This window comes from Aplysia californica, unplaced genomic scaffold (genome assembly GCF_000002075.1).
Source record: "Aplysia californica isolate F4 #8 unplaced genomic scaffold, AplCal3.0 scaffold00154, whole genome shotgun sequence".
In the NCBI taxonomy this organism is placed as follows: Eukaryota; Metazoa; Mollusca; class Gastropoda; order Aplysiida; family Aplysiidae; genus Aplysia; species Aplysia californica.
Window position 1 is genome coordinate 152146 of NW_004797424.1, and position 11123 is coordinate 163268.

At 39.6% G+C, this 11123-nt stretch overlaps 1 protein-coding gene across 1 annotated transcript in view; it reads left to right on the top strand.

Moving 5' to 3' along the window:
- LOC101846131 (receptor-type tyrosine-protein phosphatase eta) overlaps positions 1 to 8601 on the top strand; it is a gene marked incomplete at its 5' end in the record, with an annotated part of 26427 nt that extends 17826 nt beyond the window's left edge. The window contains 7 exon segments of the mRNA XM_013081981.1: positions 325 to 395; positions 1182 to 1316; positions 1656 to 1784; positions 3260 to 3411; positions 3617 to 3761; positions 4386 to 4540; positions 7508 to 8601. Coding sequence (XP_012937435.1) covers positions 325 to 395; positions 1182 to 1316; positions 1656 to 1784; positions 3260 to 3411; positions 3617 to 3761; positions 4386 to 4540; positions 7508 to 7514 — 794 coding nt within the window.
- Between the last annotated feature and the right edge of the window lie 2522 nt (positions 8602 to 11123).

The following is an 11123-nucleotide window of genomic DNA, read 5'->3' on the forward strand; positions in this document are numbered from 1 at the left end:
AGAGAGAGAGAGAGAGAGAGAGAGAGAGAGAGAGAGAGAGAGAGAGAGAGAGAGAGAGAGAGAGAAAATGTTTTATGGAGCGGGTTGTAGCACGTGAGACATGTGCGTATGTGTGGGTGCACCTAACCTTTGCATCATCCACTGCCATTGTAAACGACCAAGACAAATTTCTCCCTGCGAGGTGAATAAACATGTCGTTGCCCTTGTCATTGTCATTGTTGTTATTACATTGTGTTGATGGGGGCGTAAAAATACCTTCATGATTTCTAAAAAAATAATGTGATATGGAAGAATTGAGTTGACAGTTCATGTATTTCTACCCAGACGTCAATGTTGGCGGGAAACTGACCAGGGCCAGTGAGACAATGGACGTGTTTAAGGCCAATTATATACAGGTTAGTGGTTTACTTGGTCGTTCAACATTGTCGTTTGTCAACATTTTGAAATAATGAACAACGCCCCTCCCGCCAGGGCAGTGCCACTGACTGAAGTGTCTTTTGACCATTCCAAAAAGGGGGGGGGGGGGAGAGGGGTGAGAGGATATTAACCTGTCCTTATGCGCAGCAGAATTGTAAATGGGCTGATTTATCAGTGATGTGCTCATACTGTGACGGAACAACATAGGGCTTCTGCCTTTTCTTTCCTGATCCTTACTATCATCATTTTCCCTCTACTTCTTTTCTATGTCTGTCACTCTCTGGTGATCTGCTATTTCCGGGGTGCCTTTATAGTCGAAGTAGACTTTGGGTGTGTTGTTGAGGCTAGAGAGGTGAGCAGACTGTGCCTGATTCCCTGTTTGGACTTCTCTGATGACATCCACCCCTTGGCGTTCATGTGACCTTATGCAGTTGCGAGCGCTGTAAAACCTCTACTAAAACTAACAAAGAAATAATGAATATCAAGTATGTTGTACAGAGACACAAAAGTTCAATGTTTATTGGACTAATAGAAAACTTGGATAGAGAAAGTTACAGGAACCATAATTTTTCTTATATAGATCTATATTATTATTGTCCTAATCCTTGATGTTACTGCTCTCACTCAATATAAACCAAAACTTTTTCACAACTTCCGACTTAACAATTTTAACCGAATGTTGATACTTAAATAAATTTGAAGCTGTATCTGGATAAGTCTTGACTAGGCTGAAATTTGTTTATTGTATGTTTGTGTGTGTGCAGGGTTACAACTCTGTGCGGGAATACATCGCTGCCCAGGGCCCCATGCCTTCCACTGTGCCAGACTTCTGGAGGATGGTGTGGGAGCAGAAGTGTAAGGTCATCGCCATGCTCTCAGACCAAATGAAAGGTTGGAAGGTAAGTGTGTATAAAATATGATACTAATAATTGATTAGCACCTGCACTATCATCAGCATCATCATCATCATCATCATCATCATTGTTATACATTAGGACAAAAATTCACAATGGAGATTTAGTTATGTGTGTATTTTGTGTGTGCCTGTATATTTGTGTGTATTTGTGTTTGTTTGTGTGTGTGTGTGTGTGTGTGTGTGTGTGTGTGTGTGTGTGTGTGTGTGTATATATATATATATATATTTACAATCAGTGCCACTTTGCCTCAGGCTAAAGTGAGTATAGCTGATCACAGTGCATGACCAGTTCATACCTTTCTCTACATCTGAAACCTTTCAGGGAAAAGGGAAATCGTATTGGCCGAAGAATCTCAACGAATCTGTTGAGTATGGAGACGTTGCTGTGAAGATGACCCAGTTCTCTATGATCAACAATAAATACACCATACGTAAATTCCAGATCTCCAAGGTACGTTACTTGTTTGCTGCAGAAAGACTGAGATACTCGATACAATTTCTCTATAGACTATTTACTTAGATATAAAAATGTGTGCATGTGTGTGTGTGTCTGTATCCGCTGTTGGGGGGAGGGGTCGTGGTTAAATCGGGCGCTCATTGAAATAATGAAACTGACGGAACCAAGATGTTTCCGTCTGTTGGTCAATTTTTGCCTTTAATGTCCATTGAAAAATACTTTTCTCTGTAGATTTTACGGAAAAACGTTGATCAAATTCACAAATAAGTTAATTTACAACTCCCAAGGACTTTCTTCAAGCTTTGAAAGTCTCCAAATTTTTGCAACCTTTTTCTCGCTAATTTTACTTCTGACAACAAAGGGGGGGGGGGGGGGGGGGAGAAGAGGCGCCACCTTAAATTGTAGGTATCTCGACTTCTTTTTTAGAAAGATTGGTTTAATAAGATAAAAATAGGACAAATGGACATGCTTTAAGATAATATCAATAACTCTACATGCCAAAAACACGATGAGCTCCTGATTCCACAGCATTGTGATAAATATGTATTATATATATATATATATATATATATATACATTTTCAGTTGATGTGACATCATGTATTTATATCATCATATATGAACAGTTGATGTGACATCATGTATTTATATCGTCATATTACTATATAAACATTTGATGTTACATCATGTATTTATATCATCTTATATAAACATTTGATGTAACATCATGTATTTATATCATCTTATATAAACAGTTGATGTAACATCATGTATTTATATCATGATATATAAACAGTTGATGTAACATCATGTATTTATATCATCTTATATAAACAGTTGATGTAACATCATGTATTTATATCATCTTATATAAACAGTTGATGTAACATCATGTATTTATATCATCATATATAAACAGTTGATGTAACATCATGTATTTATATCATCTTATATAAACAGTTGATGTAACATCATGTATTTATATCATCATATATAAATAGTTGATATGACATCGTGTATTTATAAGGTTTCCAGTTGTTAGTAAAGGCTACAGCGTGATATGCTCCTCGTATTTTCCTGTGCTATTCTGTGTCCAACAATAATTTTACTGCTGTTGTTATGACCACTGGCCACAAACTACATCACCCAAGACTTAGAAAGTTACTGAAGCTAAGTTTGTTTTTCTTCTACTTTTTGGTTACTGCAAGAATATTCCAAACATTTTGGTGCAGAGGTTACAAAATTGAAAACCCTAGTGCAAGCAAATAAAACTCTGGTATTAATACTTTCTTACTTACATACTCTATCCCTATGCCGTCAGGTACTTAAGGCGGAGAGCAGTCAACGCCTCGCTTGTCTGTGCCTGGCCATTGTAGTATGAATACCTTCCTTAAGAAATCATTGTGAATTGAGTCTAGTCTACGATTCCTTTTTCCTGACAATGATGTGTCCATATATTATTTGTTGCAGGGTTCAGACACACGCCAGCTGACCCACTTTTGCCTGCAAAGGTGGACTGACGCCAAGGCCGACTTGACAGTAGAAGATGTGGTAGACTTCATCCAAATTGTGCGACAGGAAGCCACACGTACGATTTCTTGGCCTTTTGTCGTACACTGCAGGTTTGTAGACGCTTTCTCACTTGATTAAAACAGAAACCTGTTGGTCAGTTAAGGAGTGCATAATTAATCCGCATAATCAGATCGGATTGGATACTGGCATCTGTGGAGTAGTGCTTAAACACTTCACTGTTGCATGCACTGTCCTATGTTATGAATACCCTGTTCTATGTTATGAATACCCTGTTCTATGTTATGATGTTCACAGCGCTGGTGTGGGTCACACTGGTACTTTTATCGCCCTGGACTATTTCACTCAGTACGTTGACAAGCACAGTCTAGATGAGAACATCGACGTTTTCAGCTACATCATGAAGATGAGGGAGAACTGTCCCGGTATGGTGCAGACTGAGGTGAGGTTCACAGTCCAAACCTAGGTTGCTTTAGGTATCCATCGAACTGATACCTTACAGTACAGGCCAAGCTGCTCCTAAACAATTACAAGACTCATACCGGAGGATCAAGAAGCATAACAAATCTAGTCAATTTTATACCTCCTTTATCCACAAATAAGAGTGGCTATTTCTCAAACATCGTCTGCTTGTGTTCCTGCATTAATAGAGCAAATTGCATCCATGATCCACCATCTTTTTTCCTCTGTTCGTTTTCTCCGTACACATTGATGAGTTCCCTGAAAAATCCAATGGAGTCATTTTCTTAGATTATCTGCATGTACAAATTACATGATGCCCCCTCTTTGACATTTCCGCCATAAGGGTCGCCATATCTGATGTGACAGACCAGATGGACATGTTTTGTTGTATATGTGCAACTTTTACTTTCGCAACTTCAAGAAGAGAGCATTGCCTTTTGCACACCAGATGATAAAGAGGGTTATTTCATTTTCAGTCATGACTATTTTCAAAATACTTTTCTTACAGGCATTCGATAATTAAAGACGGGATGCTTTTCTTGGCAAAACAGAGGTAATTGTTATATTTTAATCTAACAACAGCCAACTGTGATATTATTTTCAGACTGAGTACATTTTCATCTTTGATGTACTGATGGCGGTGATACAGAAAAAGATAAATGAAGACCAGGAGTGGGTCTATGACAATATCGGAGAGAGTGAAGAGGACAAGAACGAGAACCTTTCCCGGGAGGAAACTTCACATTATTATTCAGCCATGTAGGTCTTCTTGGATATACCACTTTGTCCATGACAGCTCAACTTTTGCTGGATGAACAGGTTTTGTGGATGCTTCTGAGAGCACTCTTGTCTTGTCCTTTCATTGTACTTCTTTACACTCTGTTTTCTCTCCTGGTCTCTCCCTACCTAAATGGAGCTGGTATTGCCATGGCTTGCTATAACATTGGTTGATAGGGTGCTAAAGAACTTAATATGATGTTTCTGTAATTAGAAAATGTTGAGAAATATTTTGACAACCTGTGTTTTATACATATGTCGATTGTGATAGAATAAAGATAGTGATATTTTGTTACTTACAGCTTTGAGTGCTTGTGACTGACATTGTTTTCTTTTTCAATATTCAGCATAATATAACCTTGTAGGCTACCCAAGACAGCTACATTATTAATTACGTGTTGTGGAATTGAGGTCTACGTATACCATACTGAACCAAGTAAAACACCGAAGATCCAGCTCAGGAGAAAAACAAAATATGTGTGTCGATAATGTACAGCTTACAGCTTTTTATTATCTTGTTCTACTTGCATTCGCTCCTGCCTCCAGTTGTCTTCTAATCCTGATTAAATCCAATGAGTGTTGGCTAATTTACTCCTCGTGCTCCCATTTCTTCACACCGACTACTTCTTGACATGTTGAAGTAAAGACTTCTTACTGATAAATAAGGTATTTCAATGATGGGTGTTTCACATGTGTGTGCTAGACAAGGAGCAAGTACATTGTTCCCTGAAGATTTAGTTCTAGAGGTTTCCAGGAAAGTGACCAAGTATAGTCGAACCTGCTCTAATACCGTGTGCCCATTGCGGATGGGATCAGGTCGGGTCGGGTATATCACTCGACTCGTCGCCGGAAAACGAACACATTTGTTTTTGAGGCATCCAATCAGGCAATCTGTTTGTGCCACGATTGCCGCTTTGTGCCCCAATCTGCCTTAAAAACCGACCCAACCATGCCAGTAGTGCCAATGGTATTGTATAATAATATATATTAGGTTAGAAGGATCAGGTTAGAAGGAAGGACATCTTGATTTTAATGGGAGACTTCAACGCTAAGGTAGGCAGTGACAATGTAGGCTTTGAAGAAATCATGGGGAAACACGGACTTGGAGTCAGAAACGAGAATGGAGAACTATTTGCAGAAATATGTGCAACAAATGGGCTCATGATATGAGGGACTTTTCCCACATAAACAGATACACAAATCAACATGGGTGTCGCCAGACCAACAAACTGAAACCAGATTGACTACATATGTATCAACAAGAAATTCAGGAGATCAATGAGGGATGTTAGAGTTTACAGGGGGTGCAGACGTAGCATCGGACCATCATTTTAAGTCGTACCATACTGGAAAGACTGAAGGAAGCCGTGGATGCAAAACTAAGAGAGGAGCAGGCAGGATTTCGTGAAAAGAGATCATGTACAGATCAGATTGCAACTTTGAGGATAATAGTGGAGCTGTCCACCGAGTGGAACTCCTCCCTGTACGTTAACTTTGTTGACTACGAGAAAGCTTTTGACAGCCTAGATAGGGACTCAATATGGAAGCTCATGCGCCACTACGGAATACCTGACAAGTTCGTGAGATTGATCAAGAAGATGTATGAGGGAATGAGTTGCAGTGTCTTACTTGGAGGGCAGCGAACAGACTCGTTTGAAGTGAATACAGGAGTGAGACAGGGATGCCTGCTATCGCCTTTTCTCTTTTTATTAGCAGTGGATTGGATAATGAAACAGACAACATCGGGACAATGCAGTGGCATACAGTGGACCCTTTCCAGTCAGCTGGAAGACTTGGACTTTGCCGACGACTTGGCACTTCTTTCCCGACGACTTGGCACTTCTTTCCCACAGTTGAGCCCAGATGCAACAGAAAACAGATCGCCTCAGGACCTTCTCCCGTAGTGTTAGACTCCATATTCACACGGATAAAACGAAAGTTCTACGAATGAATGCAGCCGACGTTCCTATCACACTGCAAGGGGCACCATTGGCGGATGTTGAATCCTTCACCTACCTGGGAAGTGTCATCAACAAGGCAGGGGGAACAGACGAAGACATCAAGGTCAGAATCCAAAAGGCAAGAGCAGCATTCATCATTCTCAGGAATATATGGATTTCTAAGGAACTGGGATTGAACACCAAACTGAGGATCTTCAAAACAAACGTGAAGACTGTTCTACTGTATGGTTCAGAGACATGGAGGCTCACAGAATCAGCAGCAAAGAAATTGCAGAGCTTCGTAAATGGATGCCTACGAAGGATAGTGGGGATCAAGTGGTACGATCGAGTCACGAATGCTCAACTGTGGGAGAGAACAAGCCAAAGGCCAGTAAAGGAAGATATTCAGGTGAAGAAATGGAAATGGATTGGACACACCCTGAGGAGACCCCGGACAAGCATCATCAGGCAGGCCTTAACATGGAACTCACAAGGAAAGCGTAAAAAGGGAAGACCTAAGATGACATGGAGGCGAGCGGTATCAGCGGAAATTGAAAAAGCGGGGACATCATGGAAACAGATAGAAAAGGATGCTCAGGACAGGCTTCGCTGGAGTAATGTTGTTGATGGCCTGTACTCCACTGGGAGTTAAAAAGGGCAAGAGAGAGAGAGATATCAAATATCTATCGACCTTATCTCTCCTTCTTGTTTGTTTATGTACTCTCTTGTAACACATCTATTCTTCAGCACTTATATGACCTTTTTGTGTTGCAAGTGCGGTAAAACTCTTACGAAAGCTAAAACATAGAAAAAAATTGGTCAACTCTGGAATACTTTTTCTTACATTCCGAAAATCTGCTAATATAATTAAACCGTATTTTCTTTCAGGAAGTGAATTTGAGCAATCCATAGTCAAAATATTTTTCTGTTGTATCTGAATTTGCCGAGATCTCATGCTTTAACTCTCAAACTGTGTTTTTGTGAACGTTATTTTGCGTTTGTTTTTCAGAGCCTGAGGACCAAAATGTGGAAGTGATCAACGACCAAAAAGAAACTCCCATGACGGTCCTGTAAAGGTGTCAACTCACGTGCACCGAACGTCCTGCTCTCTCCACTCAACTGCTCATCCTCTCCACAAGCCTTTCCTGTTGGCCCACAGCCCTGTCCTGTTGGAAGAATCTGTGACCTTTTTTCTGCAGCAAACACCATCTTTAGTGCCTCATGCATAATACTTTTGCCTTATGTCTTTATCATCTTCTTCCACTTTATCATGGGCTTTCAGAACAGTCTAGTGGGGTGCTCCGTTAGCTCTGTTGGTATAATGTAAGGCTATAGAGCGTACTTTCCTGGTTCAAATCCTAGGCTCAGCACTCTTGCACTTAAACTTAAATCATTTTGTAGAGATTTTTAAGCTCTCAACACATCTGGCTCAATCATATCAGTGATGGACGTTAAATAACCCATGTACTTATACACACACGCACACGAATGTGTTATTATCTGTCTTTTTTTTTTAATCGGAAGGGTGATTTTAGAATATTTTAAAACATTACAAAGTTGACATACTATTATTTTCCTCAACACCACAGCCAAACGTTCACCTAAAAAACAAGGTTCAAGAGACGGGGTGAGTAATATTTAAGACTCACGTGGAGACATGAAGACAGCCTTGGGAGGAAATCCACAAACTTACTCTGAAATGTAGGGGCAAGGTGATGTCGCTGTCTCAAAAAAAAACTATTTGTTGGTTAGGTTCATATAACTCATTTATCTTAGCAATCCTATGTATGTACCCAAAGAATAGTTTTTAAAATAATGCCCAAAGAGAAAGGATCAATGTTTTAAAAAGAAATGTATTTGTTTGATCGCTGGTCTGTAGAAGTCTCAGGCAAAGTTTATTGGCTTTGGTAAATTGAAATGAGCTGGATTTTTTTTTTTTTACGCGGACAGACGAAAGTGAACAAGCTATAATGTGGGCTACATTTACTGCTGCATCCTTAATTTTCCTAATAATTTTTCAGCCTTAGTGATGTTTTTGTAGATTTTGAAATGTATGCTAAATTGTCTACACCAATTTTTAATAAAAAAGGACTGTTCTTTTAATTCTTGATTTGCCTTCCTAAAATCTATTTTTACAATTTTTATCGGTGCTTTGACTTTATTTTTCTCATGCTAGATTCTAAAGTGGATGTGTAGCTCTTTATTTTTTTGGTAAGTGATTTACGGCCCTTGCAACTGCATAAGGTCATATGAGCGCGCGGGACACGCCAAACATTTTCAGCTGGTAAGAAATTTTGAATTTGGCCTAGTGGTTAGGCTCTCGGACTCGCACCCGTTAGGTCGTGGGTTCGAATCCCGTCAGGGGCCCCACGTTCTGTGCTTGGGAAAGACACTTTACACGAATTTTCCTAACTTCACCCAGGTGGGAATGGGTACCCGGCCATAAACAGCGAAAGATCTTGTCAGTTTGTTATTGCTAGAGTGCCTAATCAGCTGCTTGTACTGTATGCTTCCCGGGAAGCTAAGAATGTTTTGGAGTGTTCTATGGTCTGCTGGAGTAATATTATAGTGTAAAGGGCATAGAGCTTGCTGTTGAGCGGGGGTGTACACTATACAAAGGCTATTTATTATTATTATTATTATTATTATTATTATTATTATTATTATTATTATTATTGTTATTATTATTATATCATGCATGGGTTTTGCTCTCAGGCGTATACAGTTTACTGTGAAATAAGTGGAAGTTGAAAAGTTCACTGTCGGCGAACTTTTAAAATGTACGAAAGCCCAGAAAATAAAACTTTACTGGTGAATCTGTTTCTTTAAACAATTACCTACATAATGTATTTTTTTCTTGCTTTTTGCAACATTTAGAATTTGAATCAAGAAAACATTATTTCCTGAGCACATGCAACAACGGATACCACACATTAAAAACTGCAATAAAAGAAAATATAAAAATTTTGGACTTAATAATTGTAACAGTTTGTCAACGATAATAATAAAATGTACTTCGTTGCTACTTGGCAGTAGATGTTGGCAGGTATAGGTTCACTGGTTCATTGTATTTGAGCGGAAAATCAATAAACAGCTGTAAAGAACAATTGTAGCGACAGAGTTGTGGTTCATAAGACGCATGTTACATAACCCATGGAGAGCTAGAAAAACAAATGAAGAAGTCCTGGTTGAAGCAAATTATAGAAAACAACTTATCACGAATATAAGAAAACGACAGGCAAATTTCTTCGGACACACAATGCGGAAAGAAGCATTAGAGAATATTGTCACAACAGGAAAGTTTTGATGGAAAGAGAGGCAGAGGCAGACAGAGGGAAAAGATACTGGACAAGATGACAACATGGTTGGAAGCAGCAAGAACAACAGACACCATTGATGCAGCGAAGGACAGGGTGAAGTGGAGGTCTATGATCGCCCACGCCAGTCGGCAAGGCACCGGATGATGATGAACCATTGTCACCCAAGAGATTGTCTTGATAACTGAGTTAATAATTGAGTGCCTTTGGTAAGTTCCTGTTTGTTTGGACTGTACATGTTACTGTTACTAAGTGTTACAGTAACTATTTATTGTGCACAGCTTAGCTGTACTGTTTATGGTGTGTTATAGTGTGGATCATGTTGGCTGTTTTGAGCCTCTAGTGTTTTGTTTCTTCATGGTACAGCCAATATAGCGAAAAATAAATACTCTTATTAACATAGAAGCAGAGCAGGGTAAAGTGTTTTTTCATTAACCTCATTTTTTTCTACCTTCTTCTTTAGTTTAAGTGGGGATATATTATTAGTAGCACTTGTGCTACTTTCTTTTTAAATGCATGCTTTAAATTGATCTGCAATTAGTGCACGCAGTGGGCTCCGCTTCTATTTTTAAATAACTTAAAACAACTTATAACAGTAGCATTCCCAGTTATAACAAGATTTCAGCTATGGGAGGCACATGATGGAATAAGAAAAAAACAACCCAAATGAAGCAAAACAACAAACCAACATTGATGGCGAAGTGGACCCACTTGACCCACAGCGAGGGCCTAAGTTGATTGTGCACACGTTTGAAGGTGTGTCGTACTGGTTGTGCAGGGGAGGGTTGGGGGGGGGGGGGAGCTACATAGATAGATGCACGTTGGTGTTGATGAAAATCCAGTCAGAAACTTAACGTGGCCCTGACAACACACTGTTTCCTGGTTAGGGGGGGGGGGGGAAGCGAGGCTTGCTGCGTAAAGAAAATGATTGAAGGAAAAGTTGGCACTGGGTGAAAGATCTACCACAGATCTTTCACACGCACTCTTTTTCCAAACCGTGGTAATGAACTATTCAGTTAAGAATGATTGTAATTGTAATACTCGCCGAACATGCTATAGGCTCTGTACTGTAAAACCTGGGTATGAGCTGTTTTAATGCAATTAGTCATTGTCATTCGCCTCTTTCACCCTACAAAAAATGGGTGTTGGCAGTCAAAAAAGGCTCTGCGCGTCTGTCTTTGCTCTGGGCCATCTTCTCCTCCTCCAACCAGCTGTGTCCCATACTATGATGAGTACGGGGTGCAACTTCTGGGAAAATGACACTCAGGGACTTTAGAATAAATTTTATTTGGTCACTTTTACGGACAA